Source organism: Saimiri boliviensis, chromosome 5, assembly GCF_048565385.1.
Source record: "Saimiri boliviensis isolate mSaiBol1 chromosome 5, mSaiBol1.pri, whole genome shotgun sequence".
NCBI classification, from domain to species: domain Eukaryota; kingdom Metazoa; phylum Chordata; class Mammalia; order Primates; family Cebidae; genus Saimiri; species Saimiri boliviensis.
Genome location: NC_133453.1, coordinates 103537139 through 103563762, shown reverse-complemented (window position 1 = coordinate 103563762; position 26624 = coordinate 103537139). Strand labels below are relative to the sequence as shown.

At 41.2% G+C, this 26624-nt stretch overlaps 1 protein-coding gene and 1 long non-coding RNA gene across 6 annotated transcripts in view; one reads left to right on the top strand and one right to left on the bottom strand.

The window, feature by feature from the left end:
- LOC141584621 (uncharacterized) overlaps window positions 1–20079 on the top strand; it is a 106689-nt gene extending 86610 nt beyond the window's left edge. Inside the window, exons 2-3 of the long non-coding RNA XR_012517780.1 lie at window positions 16179–16357; window positions 19945–20079. This is a non-coding gene — a long non-coding RNA (uncharacterized LOC141584621). The remainder of the gene's footprint in view (window positions 1–16178; window positions 16358–19944) is intronic.
- Window positions 1–26624, bottom strand: part of MAP3K19 (mitogen-activated protein kinase kinase kinase 19) — a 75904-nt gene that overhangs the window by 6201 nt on the left and 43079 nt on the right. For 4 of the 5 annotated variants that reach the window (XM_074399760.1, XM_039470208.2, XM_039470209.2 and 1 more), the window contains 6 exons: window positions 23785–23863; window positions 22610–22857; window positions 15919–15962; window positions 10841–13273; window positions 9157–9306; window positions 6068–6765 (listed from right to left, as the gene is read on the bottom strand). In XM_074399760.1, the coding sequence (XP_074255861.1) occupies window positions 6068–6765; window positions 9157–9306; window positions 10841–13273; window positions 15919–15962; window positions 22610–22857; window positions 23785–23863 (3652 nt within the window). Of the gene's footprint in view, window positions 1–6067; window positions 6766–9156; window positions 9307–10840; window positions 13274–15918; window positions 15963–22609; window positions 22858–23784; window positions 23864–26624 lie in introns of those variants that run through there. The other variant, XM_074399761.1, reaches the window with a different exon arrangement.

Here is a 26624-nt window from a genome sequence, read left to right as displayed (position 1 = left end):
TGGTTTTCTGTAGTGTTAACATTTACGTCCTTTCTCTGCCTCTTTTGAGTGGTTTGCTCTACTAGTGAGCCAGTGAGTTTTACACTTTCATATGTTTTCATGAGAGATATGACCTTTCATAAAAAAAAAAAAAAGATATGACCTTTCACTTCCAGGTTTAGGACTCTCTTAAGCGTTTCTTGTAGGGCCACTAACGGTGATGAAGTCTCTCAGTTTTTACATGTCTGTGAAAGACTTTCTTCTTCATTTTTAAAAGATAACTTTGTGCTGGGTATTTTTGGCTAACAGCTTTGCTTTTGCTTTTATCCCTTTCAAAACTTTAAACATATTATCCCATTCTCTCCTGGCCTGTAAGGTTTCTGCTGATAAATCCACATTAGTCTGATGAGGGTTCTTTTACACATAGTTAGATGCTTTTCTTTTGTTGTTTTTAGAATTTTCTCTTTGTCTTTGACTTTTGACAGTTTGACTGTAATGTACATAGAGAAGACCTTCTAGGTTTTATCTATTTGTGGATCTCTTAGCTTCCTGTATCTAAATGTCTAAATATCTTGCTAGACCTGGGAAGGTTTCAGCAATTATTTCTTTATTTTATTATTTTTTAAATTTTTTATTTATATATATATATATATATATATATATATATATTTTTTTTTTTTTTTTTTAAGTAGAGATGGAATTTCACTATCTTGGCCAGGCTAGTCTCGAACTCCTGACCTCATGTGATTCACCCACCTTGGCCTTCCAAAGTGCCGGGATTACAAGCGTGAGCCACTGCACCCAGCCTATTATTTCTTTAAGTAGACCTTCTATACTGTTGGTCTTCTCTTCACCTTATGGAACAACCAAAATTGTGTATTTGGTCCATTTATAGTTTTCCACATGTCATGTAGGCTTGGTTCGCTTTTTTTTTTTCTTTATTTTCGTCTGAATGGGTTATTTCAAAAGATCTGTATTCAAGTTCTGAGATTCTTTCTCCTGCTTGATGTAGTCTATTGTTGAAGCTCTTGAATGAATTTGCACATGTGGTGTAACAGTCACTTCTTTTAATTTTTTGGATTGGCTTTCATAGGGTAAGACTTTTTCTTGAAGATGTATCTATGGTGTTGATTGGATAGGATGCTTTGGCTTTGATTCTGGGTGTAGGCAGTAGAGTGGTCTTGGTATGATTTCTTCAACTGTAAGCAATGCCAGTGCTGTCTGTAATTTCCTCAGTGGCCTAGTCTATGATTGTTAGTGGAATATGTGGTGAGGTTTTGCTGGAGACTGGCATGCCAGGTGGGCCAGGTTCCAGGGATGTGGAGTTGCAGTGGCTGTTGAGCCCCAGGGCAGGTTGGAGTCTGGTGTGGGCTGGACTCTCAAAATGGTGCCAGACGCTAGCTGCTTATGACTCAGGGGTATGTGGGACCTGGTTTGAGCTCCCTCTCTGGAGCAATGCATGGTCACATGGTTTCCAGGAAATCCACATTCTAGTCTCAGTGTCTGCAAGGACTAAAGCATTCTCCCGTGGATAGGACTGCAGGAGTTCACTGTGAGAATGTGGACCACTGGGGATCTCTCACCGCTTCCCCACACTGGGGAGCCTCTCTGGCCTCTCAGCCAATCTCAAACAAACTGGCTGCCTTGCTTCCCTTTTCTTCCATGTCTCAGGTGTTTCCTGTCACTTCTCTGTTGATATCTAGAGAAGATGTTGTATTTGAAATGTGGTTATCTACTTGCCATTTTAGTTCTTTGTGGAGGAAACAAGTCCCAGATGCCTCTGGTCAGCCATCTTGAAGCCCCTCCTTTTTTGATAATTTTGAAAGCAAAAGGGCCACCAGATCATTTTCCAGGTGAAAGTGGAAAATAAATACTTTTAAAAGTATTTCAGTTTGTGTAAAAATATTATATTTTGTTTCATTTCAAAAGTAAAAACGAAAACAAAAATCCACAGGGTGCGGTGACTCACACCTGTAATCCCAGCACTTTGGGAGGCCGAGGTGGGCGAATCACTAAGTCCAGAGTTGGAGACCAGCCTGGCCAACATGGTGAAACCCTGTCACTACTGAAAAATACAAAAAATTCAGCTGGGAGCAGTGGCAGGTGCCTGTAGTTCCAGCTGCTCTGGAGGCTGAGGCAGGAGAATTGCTTGAATCCGAGAGGCAGAAGTTGCAGTGAGGTGAGATCGTGCCACTGTACTCCAGCCTGGGTGACAGAGCAAGACTCTATCTCAAAAAAAAAAAAAAAAAAAAAAAAAGATTATTTCACCATCTGGAGGCCCTTTCTCCTGCTTTCAAAATATGCATAAATCTTTCCCTTAAAAAAAAAATTCTGTCCTTGAACTGGATATCATTTCTAGCTACCACTGTCGCACCCCCCAACTTTTTTTTTTTTGAGACAGGATCTCATTCTGTTGCCCAGGCTAGAGTGCAGTGGCATGGTCACGGCTCACTGTGGTCTCAACCTCCCAGGCTTCAGTAATCCTCCCCCTCAGCCTTCTGAGTAGCTGGGACTACAGGTGTATGCCACCACGCCTTGCTAATTTTTAAAATTTTTGTAGGGACAAAGTCTCTACAAAATGTTTGTTGCCCAGGCTGATCTTAAACTACTGAGCTCAATGTTATCCTGCCTCAGCCTCCCAAAGTGCTGGGATTACAAGAGCGGGACACTGTGCCTGGCCCATCCCATTTTAAAAATTGCTGCCAAATGTCGCTAACAGGACTAAGCTCAGTGACTTTCTCCCAGTATTCTTAACCATTTGGCCCATTCCTCTATAGAAATTGTCCTCTCTTGAAATTGACCAAATTTAATGAGCTCATCCTTTTTGTCACTTCTGTAGCACTTGAAATATTCACTACTCCCTCCTACCTGAAACTCTGTCTGCTTAGATTTATGGGAAACTCTGTCCCCTTGTTTCTTCTTACACCATGGGGCAACTCCCCTCCCTCCCTCCCTCTCTACCTCCGTTTTTCCCTTCCCTTCTCCATTTATGAGCTAGACTTGATGCCATGCATTTCTGTTAGCTTCCTTTTCTTTCTTTTTTTTTTTTTCTTTTGAGACAGAGTTTCACTCTTGTTGCCCAGGCTGGAGTGCAATAGCACAATCTCGGCTCACTGCAACCTCTGCCTCCCAGGTTCAAGTGATTTTCCTGCCTCAGCCTTCCAAGTAGCTGAGATTACAGGCATGTGCCACCATACCTGGCTATTTTTTGTATTTTTAGTAGAGACGGGGTTTCTCCATGTTGGTCAGGCTAGTCTCAAACTCCTGACCTCAGGTGATCCACCCACCTCGGCCTCCAAAAGTGCTGGGATTACAGGCATGAGCCACTACACCAGGCACATTTCTGTTAGCTTCCATTGTGAGCATTTTCAAAAATATTTTCCTTAGCCCTATAATTTTTTATGACTGTAGCTATCAACCTTATAATGACCATTGTTTTGGAGACAGGGTCTCGCTGTGTCCCTCAGGCTGGAGTACAATGGCGCCATCTCGGCCCACTGCAGCCTCAACTTCCGGGGTCAAGCAGTCCTCTCATCCTCTCACCCCAGCCTCTTGAGTAGCTGGGACTACAGGCATGCACCACCATGCCTGGGTAATTTTTGTATTTTTTGTAGAGATGGGGTTTTGTCATATGGTCCAGGTTGGTCTCCATCTCGAACTCCAGGACTCAAGCAATCCGTCCACTTCAGCCTTACAAGTGCTGGGATTACAGGCATAAGCCACCACACCTGACTGTTATAATATTTTTTAAATGTGTACTTCTAATCTTAATTGCTTTTCTGAGCTCCAATTCCACAGTTTCAAATGTCTCCTTACATGGGATGGGGAGGGTTTAGCTACCTCCCCTGTTCTTCTCTCATAACTGTGATTTTTCCCATTATCCAGACTCAAAACCATGAAATCCTATCATCCTACTCCATTACCAAGTCTTGACTCACCTTTCTCTGAAATTTTCTGGAATCCTTTACAATCTCACTGCTTCTACCACCATCAGCATCCAAGCTCCAGATTTCTGCAGAACTTTCTAGTCTCAAGCAGCATCCATTCCAGGCCCGTCGATACATTGCCATCTGACCTGCCTTCCCAAAGACCCTTTCTTTATGGCCTTCTCTACCCAAAAATCTTTTGCAGCCCCCCCCTCCTTGCTGCCTATTGCAACGAAGCTAAACTCCTTGGCCTGACTTCCCAGAACTTAGCCTGTCCACAGGAGTACCCCCTTCATGCTTATTTGACTCAGCTTATCCAAGTTCATTCCTGTTTTATTTGGACTTTTCCTAGTCTGTGCCTGATTACCTCTATTTCTGAATCTTTAAGAGTGCCTCGCCCTTTATTTTCTGGCTATCCATATCTCCAAGGAGTATTGATACCAGGTGAGATGCTAGGGTCCTCAGGGTCTTCACCATAGAATTTAGGAGGTAATTATATACTCATATATGACTCTAATTAGGTAAGTATGTTAGTATTCTTCCTAATGATTATTAACTGTAAACTCCTAATTTTGTGCCCTACACTCTGCTAAGCAATTTATGTGCACTGTTTCACTTAACCTTCACATTAACCCTGTTAACTTATTGTTAGTGATGTGAATTGTATATTGCTTAATTTATGAAGCAATGGTTCAAAAGGAGAGCCATAAAAGATTCCACCCTTTCTCTTTAATCATGTAGGGGTGTGTGTGTGTGTATGTGTGTGTGTATGTGTGTGTGTGTGTGTGTGTGTGTGTGTGTGGATTTAATCACAACTTGAAAGAAAATCAGAATAACGATTTCTAGCTGTGAGTCAATAATACTGGTGATTATTAAATTCAGAACAAAGCAACTACAATAGTTTTAAGAGTTAACACCAATCTCTAAAAGTAGTACTGATCTATATGATATTCCAACACATTTATGCCCTTTTTGTCAGTTTGCTTTTTTTTTTTTTTTGGAGAGGATGGGCAGCTCAGTGACTGGGGAAGCTGTCCACAAAATCCACGCTGGGAAACCTAAGGTGTCTCTGAATGTAGCAATGCCCAGAACTGTAGCCCTGGACTGGCATTCCTGCCTTGGCCCATGTGATCCTGAAATCAGCCAGGACAGGCTGATACACATGTGCTGGGAGAAGCAGACAGAGCCTGAAAGAGGGGCACCTTCATTGGCAGAGAGGGTGACCTGCAGATTCTAAGATTCATTCAGAAAGGCAAAATGAACCCCCTGGGAGGTGGGGGTTGACATATGTGCTTGCTGAAAGATGGGACACTGGAGCTTTTTATCTAGGGATAAGAAGGCACGCTTCCTTGAAAGACAGGAAATTGACTTTGAGTCTCAGGCCTTTCTTGTCCTCCAACTAAATGTTGGGCCTCGCCAGGTAGGTAGGTCTGGGGCTGCTGGTGCGGTAGCCTAGAGTGGGCTCCAGCACCCGCAGCCCTACTGCTTAACCCACCCGTGGGTACACACTTTAACTAGAGCCATCTCTCTGCTTTTATTTTATTCTTTGATTTACAATTTCATATGAGCAGAGAGTACCTGGCTAAAAATTTGAAAAGCACAGCACTAACCTCCATTACATTACATTACAGTTACAGTTCTAACATTTTGCCCAGAATTTAATTTCATAGATATGAGAGAAAATAAGGAAGGGGAATACAGGCAATTTTCTAAGGCTTTTTGATTCACCAAACACTCCCCCACTTGATGCTTGAAATCTCCAATTAGACATTTATTTCATTGGTTCAAAATGTTTCCCCACACTTTAAATTCAAGGAGATATCATTTCACCCTAGCCAGTTCCTAGGAAGATGTCTTATTGGTAAATAAGTACATCTTTAACAAACTTTGCAAACCCATTGCTTTGGGCAAGTATTGATAGAACTTGAGAAGACACTTAATGGAGGCACTTTCTACTTGAAGCATTGCCTCCTATACCCTGATACAACAATGAACACAATTACCCAATGTGACTAATTATGATGACTTTCAGCACAAAATCACTCTCTACTTGATTTCATCCCCAAAACAGAGCTTTTAATGGGCCATAACTTTCAGGTGAAATGTCAGCCACTTGGAATCTCTGGGAATTTATCCTCCTCATCTTGTTTTTGGTTTCTTACCTGGTCAGACACATGCACACAAAGTCTGCTGCGTTTTCTGAAAAGTGGTCTGGTAAAGAAGGCATCAGCCCTCGGTGTGCTCCAATGTAAAACATGGCGGCCATCCTTTCCATGGAAGCCAGTGGAGGCTTCCCTGTAGCCATCTCAAACACAGTACAACCAATGCTCCAGATATCTGATTTCCTTCCATAGCCAGATTCATTAATGACTTCTGGGGCCATCCAATATGGAGTCCCATGCATGGACTTCAGCATGTCACTGTGGGTACCATTTACACCTGCCCAGGCCAAACGCTTGGCACAGCCAAAGTCAATCAGCTTTATTATTCCAGTTGGCATGAGCATAACATTACTTCCTTTGATATCACGATGTACCACACAGTTCTCATGGAGATAAGCAACACCTTGCAGAATTTGTTTTGTATATTTACAGAACACCATCTCAGGCAATGGCCCAAAACGGTTTATAATACTAGAGATTGAGCCACCAGGAACAAACTCCATGAAAATGCTCACAGTATTCTCTTGCAAGCATGTCCCCAAATAGGCCACAATGTTGACATGTTTCAGTGCTTTGAGCAAATCTAGTTCTTCCTGTAGTTTCCAGTATTCCTTTTCAGTAGCTAATTTATCAGAGGTATCCAAAACCACCTGTTTTACGGCTATTAGCTGTCCTTGGCTAGTGAGACCACAGTATACCTAGAAGCAAACCAGTATCTTGTTATTAAATTAATGACATAACTTATTCACAAAATGTCTCAGGTGACACTTGACTTTCCCTTCTCCTCCTAAACCCTTGTCTCTCCCTAAGTTGTTACCTCCCTTCCTAAATGCAAAGTATTTAAGCAAATTCAATGTTTCAGTGGAGCCAAGATGGGTATGAGAAATATGGTAAATGGATGTCACATTGACTCAAAATCAAGTGGCTTGGATTGGCTAGAATCCTGTCTTCATCTTTCCCCAGCTGCATAATTTGGGATAAATGTGTAATCTTTTGACTTCAGTTTTTCTCTTCTGTAAAGCTGAGGTAACAATACTTGACTCACAGATTTCTTTTTTTTTTTCTTTTTAGACAGGGTCTTACTCTGTTGCTCAGGCTGGCATGCACTGGCATAATCACAGCTCGCTGCAGCTTCAATCTCCTGGCTCAAGCAATCCTTCTGCCTCAGCCTCCTGAATAGCTAGGATCAGGTGTGTGCCACCACACTTGGCTAATTTTGTGTGTGTCTGTATACTTTTTGTAGTGCCACCGTGTCTGGCCTTTTTTTCTTTGTCTTTTACTTTTTTTTGGAGACAAGGTCTCTCTCTGTCACCCATGCTGGAGTGCAGTGGCCCCAATCATATATCACTGCAGCCTCAAACTCCTGGGATCAGCCAATTCTCTGGCCTCTGCATCCTGAGTAGCTGGGACTACAGGCATGTGCCACCACACTAGGCTAATTTTTAAATTTTTAGTAAGGTCTTGCTACGTTGCCCAGGCTGCCTCATAGATTTTTTTTTTTTTTTGGAGACAGGCTGGAGTGCAGTGGTGTGATCTAGGCTGACTGCAACTTCTGCCTCCCAAGTTCAAGCAATTCTCATGCCTCAGACTCTTGAGTAGCTGAGATTACAGGCGTGTGCCACCACACCTGGCTAATTTTTGTATTTTTAGTAGAGACAGGGTTTCACCATGTGGCCAGGCTGGTCTTGAACTCCTGACCTCAAGTGATCCAGATACCTTGGCCTCCCAAAGTGCTGGGATTACAGGTGTGAGCCACTGTGCACAGCCTGCCTCACAGATTTCTATGATGACCACATGAGATGGTGGTTTGGAAAGGCCCCTCACAAAATATGTAAAATAGAGGTAGTTTAGCTCCCAAGCTCTCTGGAGCAAGAAGGAGACAGGCCCTGGAAATCACCCTTATGATGTAATCTCAGTGGTTTTGTGTCTTCCCATCTTCTCATTGATTCCTAAAATGTCCCCAGCTGGAGACAGCACAAGTCTTATTTGGGAACCAGCTTTTTCTTTACTCATCTATGTAAATAACTGTCTCAAGTGATAGGACTTAGATATATAATGTGTGTACATATTTATGAGGTATACATGATTTTTTTTTTTTTGAGATGGAGTTTCACTTTTGTTACCCAGGCTGGAGTGCAATGGCGCGATCTCGGCTCACTGCAACCTCTGCCTCCTGGGTTCAGGCAATTCTCCTGCCTCAGCCTCCTGAGTAGCTGGGATTACAGGCATGTGCCACCATGCCCAGCTAATTTTTTGTATTTTTAGTAGAGACGGGGTTTCACCATGTTGACCAGGATGGTCTCGATCTCTTGACCTCGTGATCCACCCGCCTCGGCCTCCCAAAGTGCTGGGATTACAGGCTTGAGCCACTGTGCCTGGCCTTATATGATATATTAATACATGCATAGAATGTGTAATGATCAAGACAGTGTGTTCAGGACATCCATCACATCAGATATTTGTCATTTTCTTTGTGTTGGGAGCATTTCTAATCTTCTAGCTAATTGGAAATTCACAATATATTGTTGTTAACGATAGTCACCCTACTGTGTTATCAAACACTAGAACTTATTTCTTATGACTGTATGTTTGTACCCACCTCTCTTCGTCCCCCACCTGCAAGATACCTTAAACAATTCACAAAATGTAAGGGACATCTTTTGTTTTTGCCATCCAGCAATGATTCTCCCAACTTCCAGTAACATATTGAGCTGTTGAAGGAAGATATTTCTTTCCCATTGGACTTGAACCTGGGAGAAGGAGAGGCTAGAAATGCAATGGTCACTGTATCACTATATGGTGCCTGAGAAACAGCCACACACAGGGAGACAGGCCAGATCCTGATGACATCATCTGACCCCTGAAGCCACCCAGGCCCAGAGCCAGACCTATTCCAGAACTTTCAGTCACATAAAGCAAATACCTGTCTTTTCCATCAATGGCTGGATTTTCTGTTACTTCCAGCAAGTTCTAAGTAAAAGAGTGCCTGCCAGAGGAAGCAGGGAGGTTGATTAGGGGAGCCAGAGGGGCAGAGGGAGGGACTGTGGAGGGGTGGGGAATGCTGGCTTCAAGTTTCCAGTTTTACTTACTGTGCCGTAGGCTCCCTTTCCAAGAATCTCACCCTTGGTCCATAGGATAGGTTCTTCAGACTTGAAACTGTTTTCAGAAAATGTCTCCTTTTCATTTGAGTTGAGAAATTTCTCCTCTGTGTCATGTATCCTGAACGCATTACTATGCCTCTGGAAGAATAAGACAGAAGGAAAAGTGACCATTAAACCAAGTCATTGGGATGGAGAGAAAGGGGTGAGTGTAGAGTCTTCTCAAATGTTCCTGGCTGTGGCCACTCTAATAGGTAACTTCTAGAGACACGGCTCCCCCAAATGACCACATAATGTATTTTAGCTGTTAACTTCAGCCTTGTTAATTATACACATTTTAATATAACATCTTGCTCTGCATATTTTATAGGAAGAAGTCTTAGGCCTGTTCATCTCTAGGCCCACATGGGCCTGCAGCTACTGACCACTGTCTTTTGAGAATAACCTTTCACAAGCTCCCTATCATGATGGAATATGTTAGTGTATGTCATCTCCTCAGCCCCCTGACCTCAACTCTCTCCTTAAAATTCCCATTAAAGTAGTGAACAATCTGAGAGCATATGCTCAGGTGTAGGGACTCTGAGAAATGCACACTTCATGTCTTCAAATGAACAAAATGGTGAGCTACTTTGGGAGCTATGTTCATTTCTTTCCATCCCACATACCTAGAGCAATGTCTTGCCTATAATTATCTTTCTGCTGATAGTTGGAGATGATATGCTGTTGATTGAAAATGTCATCATTGTGGCTGGGTGCGGTGGCTCATGCCTGTAATCCCAGCAATTTGGGAGGCCGAGGCGGGTGGATCACGAGGTCAAGAGATCGAGACCATCCTGGTCAACGTCGTGAAACCCCATCTCTACTAAAAATACAAAAAATTAGCTGGGCATGGTGGCACATGCCTGTAATCCCAGCTACTCAGGAGGCTGAGGCAGGAGAATTGCCTGAATCCAGGAGGCAGAGGTTGTGGTGAGCTGAGATCGCGCCATTGCACTCCAGCCTGGGTAACTAGAGCAAAACTGTCTCAAAAAAAAAAAAAAAAAAAAAAAAGTAGAAAGAAAGAAAGAAAATGTCATCATTGAATAAAATAATGGTTTTGCTACATTGATTTAATCAAAGTTACTTCATTACAACGCCAAGCTAGCTAAATTCCAAAAGCAGGTCAGCATAATGAAAACATCTTAGCCTGAAAGTCAGAGGACCTGAATTCCAACCTTGTGATTAAATAATGAAACCCTGAAGAAACTATTTAATTGTTTGGGTTTATAATTCCTCATTTAAAAATAAGGGGTTTGGGTTGGGTACGGTGGCTCACCCCTGTAATCCCAGTACTTTGGGAGGCCAAGGCGGGTGGATCACGAGGTCAGCGGTTCAAGACCAGACTGGCCAACATAATGAAACCCTGTCTCTACTGAAAAATAAAAAAATTAGCTGGGCATGGCAGCTCATGCCTATAATTCCAGCTACTTGAGGGGCTGAGGTAGGAGAATTGTTTGAACCGGGACCCGGGAGGTGGAGGTTGCAGTGAGCCGAGATCGTGCCACTGCACTCCAGCATGGGCTACAGAGCAAGACTCCATCTCAAAAAAAGAAAAAAAAGAAAAAAATGGGTTTGAACCAGATTGTCTCTGAGGTCCTTCCCACCCCACTGAATCTCGGATTCTAATTATACCAACCTGTATTTTGACATTTGTTGTCTCTCTGTCCAATTCTTTTGGGGTACTTCCTCTCCTACTGAGGACAAGATTTAGGTTTTCAGGATCTGTTTCATTTGCCATTTTTTGGCAAGAGTTATTATCTTTCTCATCAAGAGCTAATAATTCTGCAGCTAGACAACCTAATAGTTCATCTGTCAATTCTTCATTATTTACAGAGTCCAGAATTTCTTGGGAAATTGAATTTGTGCCATTTAAAGTTTTTCCAAACATTTGATATGTGATTGGCTTATTTTCTAAACTATCATTATGTCCCAAATTTTGATATGTTTGGGAAGATGATGCACTTTCTTGTTTTTCTTGAAAAGAGAAATTCATAAGTGTTTTACACTGATCTGAAACACTGTCCAACTCTAGATCATTAGTGAAAATGTGGCTGGTGTTTACTTTACTGACAGATGCTGTATTCTGCTTTTCTTGCTGTACATACTTGTTAGATCTCTTCTCACTGGGCAATGCCCAGCTGTTTTCCGAAGGGATAAATGGGATCTGGTAATGTAGCTCTTCAAGTTCTCGCAGATCTCTGAGGCCTGTAGGGAGTATTTGTTTGTTAGAAATGTCTCTATCATCAGTAGACTCTTCCGTAGAAACTTCTTCAACAATGAATAAACCTGAGACAGGAGGGAATTCATTCTGCTTCATGAACTGCTCAGGTCTCTGAACCAAGTTCATGGGATGAATTTCATCTTTGGAAGATAGAAACTCATTTCCTGAAGATTTCATCTGCCAGTATGGTTCTGAAATACCATCATCATTTTCAATGTCATGTAGGTAGCTACATACAGCTTTGCAACTCTTTTCTTTAGAAATTAAGCCTTTGTGCTCTTGTTTAATGCCAAATGAAGTCTTTGGGGGTTTCATATGCAGTTTTTTCTGAGAAAGTCTTGTTCTGATTTTGCTGCTCCTCTCATTGTGTAAAGATCGACATTTATTGGTAATACATCTGGCTGATGGAGCTGAACATACCTCACGATAATACTTGTTTTCATGCTTTTCAGTGTCTCGCACTTGACAATAAACAGGGGTCCCAAACATTTCATAGATTCCAGGTCCATTAGCAGTTGAATTGATCTCTTTGAACATATCACTATACTTAAGATCTAGGTAATTTAGTCTTGGCTCTGTCGGTTGAACACATGACTTTTGGATTCCTGGATTTTTACAGATGCAAGGAAATGATTGCTTTTCAGGTTTCTGAGTCTGGTGAGTTGATTGCTTCTTTGCTACCTGTGGCGTTCTCTTTTGAAACCTGGGCAATTGCCAAGGCCTGTGGTCAACAAGTCCCAAAGCCGGGGAAATTTGCGTTTTTATGCTGGTTTTATGCATGGTAGGCTTAATGATACTTTCAGTAGAAATCATGAAATTCTGAGATGTCTTCTTACTTTTCTTGGTCTTTGAATCTAACTTACTCCTATGGGAATTCATCTTATGCTTGTCATTTTCTTGGTGTGCAAGTATGTTGACACTATGGTTGTTATGAATGATTCCCTTTCTCTTTTGGAGGCTTGGTTTGGCTATAGCTGATTTCTTGGAGCTTCCATCCACAGGGAAGGTGATGTGGATAAGAGGCACCATCCCATTCATTTCTGGTTTGGCTCCTTCTGCTGTTGATATTTTTATGTTTGTCTCCATGCTGCTATGACCTTCTGGGAGTTTATCAATGGGGTCATCAAATACTACATTGGACAAGCTTTTAAGTACAGTACACTCTTCTAAAATATTGTTTGGTTCAGTTGCTTCATCTTTATGTAATGAAGCTCTTTGTGAAGCAGCTTTATTATTTCTCATCGCTTCATCCTGGCTTGGACCTATTTCTGAATGCTGGGCTTCCTGGAACTTGCTTGGAATGGTACATACTATTTCTGGATCTTGTTCATAGTTTTTGGCTACTGAACTCTCATTCTTTCTTGATGAAAGATATTGAGAGTCGTTTTCTTCAGCTTTTCTCATTTTACTACCATGGAAGTCAATATCTTCCCTATCTGCAGGAATGTTGCCTTCCTTCAAATTCTCAAAAGACACCAAAGACTGCCCTTTTTCAAAGTGGGTGATTTCGATTTTATTACATTCTCCTATTTCCTTGGATTTCTGGTTCTCCTCCATCTCCAGGCATTGCCTGTGATGGTTAGCCTTCAGAAAAGAGCACATATTTCTTGACCAAATGAAGCCAGCTGAAGACCTGAGAGTTGGACCCATCAACAGCTTAACTAGGGCTCCTGGAGGCTTGTTTGATGGGCTAAGCTCATCAGATTGACAAACAGACTCTGAGAGTTTAGGCACAAAAGATGTGAGGTTTGGAATGTTTCTTTCTTTCTCTTTTGGAAACTTGTGGTTTCGGGGGATAGTAAGGACACCAGATCGCGTGGGCAAGAGTGACAGTGGTGGCAGAGGGAACTAAAAGAAAAGAGAGAAAAAGCTATGAATGCAGAAATGGATATAAATATTATGTTAACTGGTTTAAAGTAGTCTAGAGATTATAATATCCTCTTAAGGAAGGCTTTTAACATACAAAGCTATCCTGGGGATCACAATTCTTTTTTTTTTTCTTTTTGAGACAAGGTCTTGCTCTGTCTCCCAGGCTGTAGTGTAGTGGTGTAATCACAGCTCACTGCAGCCTTGACCTCCTGGGCTCAAGCGATCCTCCCACCTCAGCCTCCCGAGTAGCTGGAACTACAGGTGTGTGCCACTATACCTGACTAATTTTTTAATTTTAGTAGAGATGAAATCTCTCTATGTTGCCCAGGCTGGTCTCAAACTCCTGGCCTCAAGCAATCCTCCCACTCTGCCTCCCAAAATGCTAGAATTACAGGCATGAGCCACTATGACTGGACAGATCACAACTTTTGAAACTAAAACCTAATTCCCAATATTTTTTTAGAACCAGTTTAAAACAACATGTTTTAAAATCAGGATTATTATAGATGTAAAGATTCATGGTTATATATACATATATATTTTTTTTCCAGGATCCGTGGTTATATATTTTTTAATGAAGGCCTATAATGTCAATGTTAAAAATTTAAGATAAGAAACATTTTATTTCTCTTCTTTTTTCTTTTTACCTTTCATAGAATTCATTTAAAATGTTTGAAATCCCACTGAGAATGGTTTTAAATTGCTGTTAAAATACCTCAACAATGGTCAGTTATTGACTGACTCAGAATTTGTATCTGAAACACAACTACTCACCATTGATTTGCTGAATTATTTTGTGAATACAATTCACAAAATTTCATTTTTGTGGAAGAAAGGGAAATGGATAGCTTTCCTTTTTTTCTCCTTTGCCCTCTATTTTCGAACTAAGCTAGTTTTTATGATCATCCTCTAGAGGTCAGTGTAATCCAGTGTATAATATTAAGCTTTGTGGGCAGTAAGTTATAAACACCTTACCGTTATGCTTCTTTTCACTGTGGTCTTTTCCTGTGTATACAGATTCAATACCTCTTTATATAACAATATTTACAAGCATGGGTCATGGGTAGTAATTGAGAAATATGTGTTTAATTTTCATTCTATTGCCACCTATGTGTAAGAAGGAAAAAAATGGAACCTGACTCTAGAAACTTAGGCATTAAAAGTAGATGAGATGCAGTGTAGGCCCCAATTATACTGTCTAGATGATTTTCCCCATTTATTGAAAATGACTTAGGAAATAAAGGCACATTCGCCCAGAGCTTAACCATCTGCCTAGTAATGGCCATTGCATTTTTTTATGTCAATAAACTCCTTTTTACAATGCTAAGCACTACCTATGTGTAAGTATTTCTCAAAGGCTCATATGGTAAAGAAGGGTCAGATAGTTGAGAAACTAAGAATTGCAAGTATCTTTCCAAAAACTTATAAATTAGACAACTAGGAAAATATTTCCACCACTGGGAGAAAAAGAATTGCCTAATTTCTAGATAGGTTAAAAGAAGGTAAAATAAAATATGTCTGGCCAGGCGTGGTAGCTCATGCCTGTAATCCCAGCACTTTGGGAGGCCATGGCAGGCAGATCACTTCAGGTCAGGAGATTGAGACCAGCCTGACCAACATGGTGAAACCCATCTCTACTAAAAATACAAAAATTAGCTAGGTGTGGTGACAGATGCCTGTAATCCCAGCTACTCAGGAGGCTAAGGCAGAAGAAATATTTGAATCCGGGAGGTAGAGGTTGCAGAGAGCCGTGATTGTGCCAGCCTGCGTGACAGAGAGAGACTCGTCTCAAAAAAAAAAAAAAAAAAAAGTCTAAGAGAGCTACTCAGCTCATTATGCAGAGAAAGAAAACACTCCACAAAAAGACTGCACGTAGCAAGGTATAATTTTTCCAGGAATGATCTGCTACTCTAGGAACTATATGTGAGTTGTCGTTTTCCCAGGAAATACAGTTGACTTTTGAACAACACAGGTTTGAACTGTGCAGGTCCACTTATAGTGGATTGTCTTACTACTCTGCTACCTCTGCGACAGCAAGAACAAGCCCTCCTCTTCCGCCGCCTCCTCAGCCTATTCAACATGAAGACAATGAGGATGAAGACCTTTATGGTGATCTACTTCCTCAATGAAGAGTAAACATATTTTCTCTTCCTTATGATTTTCTTAGTAACATTTTATTTTCTTTAGCTTTATTATAAGAATACAGCATAGAATACATATAATACACAAAATGTGTGTTAAGTGTTTATCGGTAAGGCTCTAGTCAACAGTAGGCTATTACAGCCAGGTGCAGTGGCTCACACCTGTGTAACCCTAGCACTATGGGAGGCTGCGGGGGAAGGTATTGCTTGAGGCCAGGAGTTCAAGACCAACGTGGCCAACACAGTGAGACCCCGTCTCTAAAAAAACAAAACCAAACCAAAAAACCAGTAGGCTATTAGCAGTTAAGTTTTGGAGGAATCCAAGGATATACATGGATTTTTTTTACTGTGTTGGGGAAATCAGTGACCCTACCCCCTGCATTGTTGAAGGGTCAACTGTCATTGCTCAGGATTTGGTTCTAAATTAGTTAATAGAGTTTTTTGGTTTTAGATCTCAGACAAAAACGCTAGCACTAATCTTACCTCAATGCTTCGGCCACTGTACTTCATATCAGAGGTCGAAAACTCTACAACAAGAAAAAAAAAAAAACACCTAGATACTCTTAGTAGTGAAGAGAAAACAGTCTCAAGCCAGACTCTGGGGAATGGAGTAATACAGAGGCTAAGGGGTCTGAGGAAAAGTTGTCGATGAGAGGTTTCCCTCGTGGGATTCACACAGAGGTGGAATGACAACACAAAATGTCAGGCTACCGCTACTCACAGGGTTGTGCTTTTACATTTAGGTCTCCATTCGGACAGAAAACCTGAGATCTTTGGAGCAGAGAGCAGATTATTTATCACTCGCGGAACATCCGGGTTCCTCACAGGGCACCGTGGTGAGAGCTGCGCGTTTGCCTCACAGGTGGTGGAGCTGAGGCCCGGGAGGGAGCCCCGCAGTGAGGAGGCTCAGCGCGTGTATTCGGTAAGTGGCGCTTTAGTGTCTCTCCAGAGAAAGAGACAACTTTACTATGAAATGTAAGCAAATGCTTCCAGGAGAAAGGTGCCTTTATGTTTTATTGCCCTGGAATGTAAGCAAACAGCTTTTGGGGAAATCAGGCTCTAAATCTCTCTGGAGCAATATACACTAACTTCTGAGGCGTTTTTGCCGTTCAATCATCTTTAAACCTAGTTTCCTAGTGTTTTTTGTTTAGAAAGCCTGAACTGTGCAGAAATGTGAAAATACTCTTCTGTGTCTCCCGACAGTTGTTTAAACTAGATCTGCCATAAACTCTGAAAGGGACTGTGGGAAAGTCTCACCTAGGTAGTGAGCTGGCACTTACTAAGTAGTGTAAAACCTAGAAGTTGTTTTCTTCTTACCAAAAAGACAGAATGGTCCCCAAAACCCCACGCACCACCACTTCTGCATAGTTTGGACTTTCTAAAGCTGAAGCCAAAAGCTCCAGTCCAGTGTCTCCAGAGTCAAAACAGGCCAAAGAACTAAATGAAGTGGGATAGCAAGGCACAGCCGTAAATTGAGATCACATGGCCCAACTAAAGGGGCATTACGACCCAGCTCTCGGTGATGTTATCCAATCTAGATGGATAATCCAGCACTGCTAGATACTCTAAGAGAAGCCAGAGACCTGTAGATTTTATGTGAAATCTCCTTCCCCCACCCTTGCTTATTTACTTATTTAAAATTTTTATGTTTCTCATCTTCCATATACACAGGGTCTTACTATATTGCCTAGGCTGGTCTCAAGCTCCCTGGCTCAAACAATTCTCCTGCTTTGGCTTCCCAAAGTACTGGGATTCCAGGTGTGAGCCACTAGGCCTGGCCTCCCCTCCCTTGTTTTTCAGTGTTGTGAGGGTCAAACAAATGTCTGTAGGTCTGTTTCACCCATAGGCTGTCATTCTGAAGTTTCTCACAGAGAGAACAAGACTTCTCTAAGATTTAACACAGTCGAAAAGCCGATCCCAGGTGAAAAGCAAGTCACCTAAGAGGAGGACCTCAACAGGAGTGGTCACAGGCATTCCCCTTGACTACAGCTGGCAATGGCATGCCCCCCTTCATTCCCAATGCATTTACTCAATAATTATTTACTGAGTGCCTACTGAGTGGCCGATACTGTCCCAGAAGATGGCAATTTACAGTTGTGAGCAGCAAAGAGGAATCTTTGCTCTTTGCTCCCAGAGGTTGCATTCTAGAGGTTGAGGTTTTCTGTCGAAAAGATGATAGAAGTTAATCCAGAAATACAACTTAATAGTTGGGTACATATGGATAACATCCTGAATTTTTTTTAAAAATCGCTTTCAAATATTCTTGTAAAGATTTTGTTAGGTATTATCCAGTACTGGTCAGGAATCATGTGGGATAAAGACTTCTGGTGGGAATGTAGAGGCAAGATATTTCTGGGAGGTAATTTGATAACATGTGTCAAAGCCTTTTTAAAATGCGTAGAGACCAGCCTGAGCAACATAGCGAGACCCCATCTCTACAAAAAATGTTAAAAGTAGCCAGGTATGGTGGGACACACCTGTACTCTCAGCTACTCAGGAGGCTGTGGTGGGAGGATCACATGAGCCTGGGATATTGAGGCTGCAGTGAGCCATGTTTGCACCACAGTGCTCCAGCATGGGAAATAGAGCAAGGCCCTATCTCCAAAAAAATAACTAAAATGAAATAAGTACAGAGTTCCAATTAAAAATGTAAGATTGAATGTACAAGCTTTTCTCCAAAACGGCCGTAGAGAAATTCTAAAACATGTAAATAAGGACAAAAATAAAAACACCCAGATGATAAAACGGCAGATGAGCAATATCAGCAACATTTTGGACAGAGAAAACTATATGGACAAATAATAACTGATTGAGTTGCCAACTTTCTCTATTCTGCTCAATGCTTGCAAGGGTAGAGCCCAAACAGAAATAAGAATCTCGGAAAGGAACATGGACTGAAGACACCTCTGAAGACAGGGATGCAGGCAAACCTGAAATGAGAGGATGCTCAGAAGTCTGTGCTGAATTAAGTGCCAGATTCCCTGCCCTGTCCACTAGGAGGAGTTACTCTTCTTTCCTGGTAGATGGCTGGAAGTTTACTCCCTGGAGGGCTTGAAACAAAGATACTAAGGAGCTGGGTACGGCTGGGAGCAGAAATGGGGTGCTGGAGTGAAAACATGAGGATTAAGGAAAAGTCTACACACTGAAATATGAACCCCATTCAGTGCCAAGAACTAGTCTCATAACCTGCAGGCAGACGCTTGGATTATCTCTCTGGGGAAAACTAGCAGAGAGAAAAGATCCATTGATCTACACAAGCTGACACTTGGGAATCCTTCTACCAATCGTCCAGGTCTTCACCTGTTCAACTCCTTTGAGGCCCATTCATTCAACAAGCTCACTGAAACATACAGCACTTTTTAGTGACACCCTTGTAGATACAAATAGACAAGATTCAACTGATATGTGAGGAAATGCTCCAATATGAAAATAAAGAGAACAGATCAAATTGAAAGAAAGAAAAGAGCTCAGAAGACTTAGAGCCAAAAAAAAACCACCAACTCTATCATTGATATTCTCCATGTACCCTTTCTCAAGAAGCTGCTGGGAAATGTGTGCTAGTAAATGAGGATTAAGTAAAGCAAGGAAAGCAAGCAAGGTGGTTAAAGCCTGTAATCCCAACACTTTGGGAGGCTATGATGGGCGGGTCACTTGAGCTCAGGAGTTCAAGACCAGCCTGAGCAATATATAACAATATAGTAAGACCTCATTGCTACAAAAATACATATATATATATTTTAAGTAGCTGGGCCTGGTGGCACATGCCTGTAGTCCCAGCTACTCAGGAGGCTGAAGAGGAATGGCTTCAGCCCAGAAGATGGAGGTTGCAGTGAACTGAGATCGTGCCACTGCACTCCAGCCTGGGTGACAGAGTCAGACTCTGTCTCAAAAAAAAAAAAAGGCAAGGCAAGGAAAATTAAGAAGCCACATATCTAGTACACAGGGATTCAACACAGCAAGGAGGCAAGGGAATTCCCAGGAGGACACAAAGGGAATCTCAGACGGGCGGCTGGGCAGTAGATCCAGAAAGCAGGTGGCATGGAGTAAAACTGGAGGGCAGGAGGGTCCAGGAGCAATGTCTCCAAAACAAACAGAACCAGCTGATTGCCTGAGACCTAATCGCCTGTATTGAGATTTGTTTTACAGGCACAATACACAGGATGGGATGAATTAGTGACAGATATACAAAAAGTAAGCAAATGAAGAAATGAAGTGGTTATTACTAACGCTGAGATAAATACAATGTCTAAAAGGAAGGGAAATGCAATCAACACACTAGGGAGCTCAGCCACAAATATTTTACCTAGTCATAATAACGGAGATAATAAACACAAAGATTGGGAAAATTGGCCGTTGCTTGTATGTAAGACAAGTAAAAGTATTAAATCTTGATAGATAAAGCCCACGCTGAGCAATCAGTATATATCACTCTAAACATGATATTTAGCAATATGCAAGTTCACACTAGAAGAAACAGTCACACTGTTTGTACTTTTTTTTTTTTTTTAGAGATGAGGTTCACTGTATCACCCAGGCTGGAATGCAGTAACCTAGTCATCATCCAGTGCAGCCTCAGCCTTCTGGGATTAAGCAATCCTCCCACCTCAGACTCCTGAGTAGCTGAGCCTATAGGTAAGCACCACCACAGCCACCTAATTTTTAAAATTTGTTTTTGGCCAGTCATGGTGGCTCACGCCTGTAATCCCAGCACTTTGGGAGGCCGAGGTGGGCAGATCACCTGAGGTCAGGAGTTCGAGACCAGCCTGGCCAACATGGAGAAACCCCATCTCAATTTATAAAAATAAAAAATATAAATTAAAAAAATATTTTTATATACGTAAGTTTCTTTAGAAGTAAAGTGTGACTATGTTGCCCAGGCTGGTCTCGAACTCCTGGCCTCAAGCAGTGCTACTGCCTCAGCTTCCCAAAGTGCTGGGGTTACAGGTGTGCGCCTGTTCACAGCTAGTACTCTTTCTTCCTTCCTTCCTTCTTTCTTTCTTTCTGTTTTTCTTTCTTTCTTTCTTTCCTTCCTTCCTTTTTCTTTCTTTCTCTCTTTCTCTTTTTTCTTTTCTTTCTTTCTTTCTCTCTCTCTCTCACACACTCTCTTTCTTTCTGAGACTTGAAGTGACCCACTTGCCTCAGCTTCCCAACATGCTGCCCTGAACCTGATTATCGTTATTATTAATTCAAAGTATGTTTATAATGGTTATGTGCCAAGTATGATGCCAGGTGCTTGGAGGTTCAATGATTCTTGTGTTTGTAATCTGGTGAAGATGAGCGTGTAAACAAATAGTGACAATTATGCATGATTAGTGCTATGTTGTAGGTAAGGTCAGGATCCTATGGGGGAACAAAGAAATGCCAACGCATCCAGTCTGAGGAAGTTCAGGAATACTTTCCAGAGGAAGGGGTTTCTAAGACAAACCCTGAAGAATGACTCCAGCAGAAAGAACAGTATGTGCAAATATTCACATGCATGTTTAGGGACTAGAGGGCATTTAGTGTGCTAAAGTTTATCATACTGCTGAGACAGAGTGGCAAGATAAGAGGCTGAAAGAGGCTGTTGAAGTTGAACATGGTGGCTCATGCCTGTAATCCCAGTACTTTGGGAGGCCAAGGTGGGAGGATCACTTTAGCCCAGGAGTTCGATACCAGCCTGGCCAACATGGTGCAGACATGGTGGCATGCACCTGTAGTCTCAGCTACCCAAGAGGCTGAGATGGGAGGATCGCTTGAGCCCAGGAGGCAGAGGTTGCAGTGTGCCAAGGTCATGCCACTGCACTCCAGCCTGGGCAACACAGCCAGACTTTATCTTTAAAAAAAAAAAAGCTATTGAGATTTTGGAGCTAACTTTGTAGATTTCAAGGAACAAGAGTCTAGGTCCACTTCACAGTCCAGATTTCATATTAACTCCTTTCCATCAGCCCATTAAAACACTGCTTCAACCTTATACCAAATGAAACAAACCAGACACAGGACAAATATTGCATGATTCCATTTATATAAATGACCTAGAATGGTCAAATTTATATTGAGTTAGAAAATAGAATAGTGGTTTCCAGAGGCTTTGTGGGAGTGGGAAATAGAGAGTTACTGTTTCGTGGGCACAGAGTTTCAGTTTTGCAAGAAGAAAATGTTCTGGGGATGAATAGTTGTCATAGTTACAGAACAATGAATGTACTTTAATGCCACTGAACTGTACACTTGAAAATGGTTAAAATGGTCAATTTTATGGCACACACATATTAGCATGATAAAGTTTTTAAAATATTTAAGCACTGCTTCATTTAAATTTCACTTAAAATGTACCCTTCTCTTAAAATCCCATAATAATTATTCTGGTTTTTTCCTTTGGTAAGATCCCTCACAGTTCCACTGGCAGGCAGTCTCTCTCATTGTGATAAATCAATGAATGCAACTTGTTGGACTATAAGTTTGTTCCTGGTGGTTTAGGCTAGTTGGTTGAGGACAGTGGTAAGCAAATACCAAAGACAATGTTGCCTTAAGGGGAAATGCTGGCATCAGTGCTGCTATCTAGCAAATGAGTCTTGAGCTCAATATAGTTGGATGTTGGCTCTTAGACTGGCACATTAACTTGGGGATCCAGGAATAAGGCTGAAGTAGACCCAAGGCCGTAATGACCCTGGGACCTGGTAGAAGTAAACTCAACACTTCTGGTCAAAAGCATCCACAGCGTGGGCCCCCAAGATTCCCACAGATAAACATCAACCAAATACAAGCTCACAAGGAAGATTTTCAATCACTCAAGAAAAAGAGTGCCATAGTACAATAGCAGTGCAGATCAGTAGGATATTGATATTGAAATTATCAAATATAGTTTATAAAATAATAGTGTCTGAAATGTTTAAAGAAATAAGCAATGAAATAATCTAAACAAGACATTCTCAAAATGTTTGCCTTCCATTCCTTGAACAAATATGTAAACACTTGTACATACAGTGTTCTTTCTGGTGGAATGTTACGCCATCCTTCATTTTACTTGTTGACTAGTTTATTTTCTGTCCGGCACCCTATGGTCCCCAGGAATGTAAATTACACAAGGACTGGGGTTATATTGTCTGATATGTGTACTGCTAAATCGCCAGCATTTAGAACAATACATAAATATTTGTTCGCCCAAAGCACTCATTGTGGAATTCAATGTTCAACTTACCTTCAGATTTTCTTTGCTGCTCTTTCAGAAAATAAGGAGCATCTTCTCTGGTTACAGACATGGAAATGTTTGGTTCTAAACAAGATCTTGGTGGCAAAAAGCCCAAATTCACATTGCAGAGCTCCTCTTTGTGCAAAAGTAAGGACTGCATGGTCGGTGTCTTTGTCCTGGGGTCCACCGTCTCGATTTCACTTGGATGAGAAACTGCACGTGCTTGTGCCCATTCTTGACAAAATGAGGTTATCTGACTAAAGGGGGAAGGAAATGTTTGATTTAAAACTCAGTTGCCACATTTTCTGAATCTCCAGTCCTCAGTCCAGCCTGATATCACTAGGAACTGTTTCCAAATGATGCTGCTGAATGGAAAGGCTGAATCCTGAAAGGGTAGGACATCTCCACCCCTAACTCCTCCCAGCCTCTCAGCCCTCTGTACCATCACCACGAAGGATGAAGTTTCAGCCCATTCTCATTTTCCCAAATGCCATTTCCTTGCACAGAGAAATCAGAGACCAAGGGCAGACATGGGAGACACATCCTTTTATCTCCACAGACACCAACTAGCCCTGTGTGTCTCAAACTGTCTTTGATGAAGAACCAGCATTGAAATTGTCCAATCATTGTGAATGGATACGTTTGTAAAATATAAGTGAACTGCCATAAAAACGGAAGAAAAGTAAAAGACATGAAGAAATTAAGGCTCATGTTTTTTGACTACCCGTTCAGTGAACATAAGTTATTTGCCAAATTGCTCTGCAACTTTTTAAATGGTCAACCTCACAGCCTGTGCTGACCTCATCCTGGACTGGTAAGAGGATCACAGAACCACATTCTAAGTAGCTCTGCCTTACAGCAGGGTCAGCAAACTACCGCCCGGGGGCCAAATCTGGCCTTCAGCCTTTTTTCTGTAGCTTTAATTGAATCACAGTCACACTCATTTGTTTATAAATAATCTGTGGCTGCATTCAAATGACAGTTGCCGAGTTGAATCATTGAAACAGAAACTCTATGGCCCACACAGCCAAAGTGTTTACAATCTGGCCTCTGCCACATACTATTTATTGTGACCTCTACTTTTAAGCATTATTATGGATTGAATTACTAATAATTGAGGTTGCCACATGAGTATCATTGCTTCTTACTTCATTTCAAATCTGACTTCAAAGAATATTCCTTACTTGTTTTCTTGTAAGTCTTCTTGGCTCATTTCTTGGGGAGGACTGACATCTTCTGGAAAAGTCACAGGGATCTCAACACCTACAGAAACAAATGACAGTAGTAGAAGGAAGAAAGTAATGAATTCCAGCGGAAAGCAGGAGACATACTTTATTTGTTTGGCTAACCTCTTATTAATGATTACAAAATGGACGTTAACCAGGAGCTGAGGTTTAGCCATCTTTGTATCTTTCCTGTTCAGGATATGATAGATCTTAAATAAATGCTTACTTAAAGAGCAAAAAAACCATTTAATAATATTTTAAAGATGTAAAATAAAGTTTTATAACGCACTATGTTGTCTCCAGGATGGAGAAGACAGGGCCACCTTCTATAAAGTGTAACGAAACCTATCTCACAGCACTATCGGGAGGATTAAATGCGATAATTTATGTAACTCCAAAGAAGTCTGCTTGTATTGGTAATTTTGGTCATCTCCTGTCTTATTCCATGAAATAATTCCCAGAATAACCCTTAAGACAGAAAGTTCCAACTTGTAGAATAGACATTTGCTCACAATATAACATAATAAGCAAATGTATGTAAAAAACCAGTGTGAAGTACTCTATCATTGCCTGTTCTTTAAGATGTGTTCATTCAGTCCTTTTTTCCATTTAACAAACTTTTATTAAGCATATGACAAGCCCAGCACTTTGTGCTGAAAATACAGAAATAAACAAGATGCAGCCGAAGCCCCAGTAGAGCCGATGAGAAAATAAAGAATGCAGTGAGTTAAGCACTGTGATAGAAGCAAGTGGCATTGTGGGAGCAGAGAGGCGTGTCCTTCCAGGAGGACACAATGCTTGTCCTGGTATTCATTTCTATCCATTTATCTGTCAGAGCCATTTATTCACTCAATCTGTATGTGCCTGGAGGAGCAATGGTTGGCTGAGCTCCACTAACTGAATGCCAGGGAAGGAGTATCGCAGGGACGATAAAGTTAGGGTGTGAATCAGACATCCCTTCTCTGCCACTTCCTCAGTGACCTTGGGGAAGTTGCTTAATATCTATCACCATTATCTAAATTAGTAGATTTTTATTATTTTAAAGGACTTTGGATATATTTGTGTGATACAAAGGAACTACCATAGTGAGAGCATTTTTGTTGTTCAATTTTTATACTTGTGCCATTTAATGAGATGAGTGCATTTAAAAAAAAAAAAAACAAACAGTAAAAAATTCCAAAAGGAAAAGTTTTGTTTAAAATCAGGCAAATGATAATACTGTTTACTATCATTGTCATTGAATATTATATTTTCTGCTACCACAAAAATGTAGCTAGCTTTGGTTTTCTTAATGTTTCTCAAATGAGACAACTTGATTGCATGTTTTCTAATACTGTACAACAGCAAAGAACACTTGTCTAAAAATGAAGTTTACTTGGAATAGTCCCTTGTTTTTTAAGTTTTCAAAGAGCCTGTCACCACACTATGTAGCACAAAATGAGACTTGGAATTATTGAGCTGGAAGGAACTTACAGGTCATCTAATCCAAGCCTCTCATTTTAGAGATGAAAAACTGATAGCTGTGGTTCGCATGACATGCTCAAGGTCATTCTCCTACTTGAAAGGAAGATAGATATCTTTCATAACATTTTTGTAGTTATCCTTGAGTGCAAAAACCTAGCTGACATGTCAGAGTAAGAAAAACATACAGCATACATTCCTAATAACTAAACTGTCAGCGAAAAGAATGTTCTGGCACAAAGACTAGATGCGTTTAGTTCTTTGCTGTGGAAGTTAGAAAACCGGGTGTATTTACATGAATCATATCTAAGAACAACTGTACCTTTGCAGTTGTTAAGAATTAATAAACCCCATTAAATTGAACAAATCTAATGTGTTTAAAGGTCTGTTCATCAGCTGACTTCTTTTTCAAACCAAGGAACAAAGATATAATAAGCACATGTAAAAAAATACCTGCCTCTTTAGATATTGTTAAGAGCTAATAGCCACCATCCTAATTGTTAGTCTGAAAGGGAAAAAAAAAAAAAAGATTACAGAATGTACTGATTGTGAAATCCTCTAGAAACCTACAGATGTTCTCTTTGTTCTGTCTCTTGAATACTGTGAGTCACTAAGGGAGCTGTGGATAAGACCTCTCAAGCTATCCAGTAGGCCAGGGAAGAGGATGTGTTATCACAGGTAAAAACAAAACACTTGCTCTTAGCTGAGTGCACTTTTCACATAATGAGTGTAAATTAACCCGATCAGAAAATATTAACATAGAGAGAAATTAGAAGGCAGCATTTCATCATAGTCACAAATATATTTTCTTTCTTTTTTTTTTTTTTTTTTTTTTTTTGAGACGGAGTTTTGCTCTTGTTACCCAGGCTGGAGTGCAATGGCGCGATCTCGGCTCACCGCAGCCTCCGCCTCCTGGGTTCAGGCAATTCTCCTGCCTCAGCCTCCTGAGTAGCTGGGATTACAGGCACGTGCCACCATGCCCAGCTAATTTTTTGTATTTTTAGTAGAGACGGAGTTTCACCATGTTGACCAGGATGGTCTTGATCTCTTGACCTTGTGATCCACCCACTTTGACCTCCCAAAGTGCTGGGATTACAGGCATGAGCCACTGCTCCCGGCCCCACAAATATATTTTCTTTACAGAAGAGTTGAAAATGACATTCATAACCAGTCAGAAAATGATCATTAATTTGTTGTTAGTGTCAAAGCCATTATTAAAATAAAAACTTCGGCCGGGCGCAGTGGCTCAAGCCTGTAATCCCAGCACTTTGGGAGGCTGAGGCGGGTGGATCACGAGGTCGAGAGATCGAGACCATCCTGGTCAACATGGTGAAACC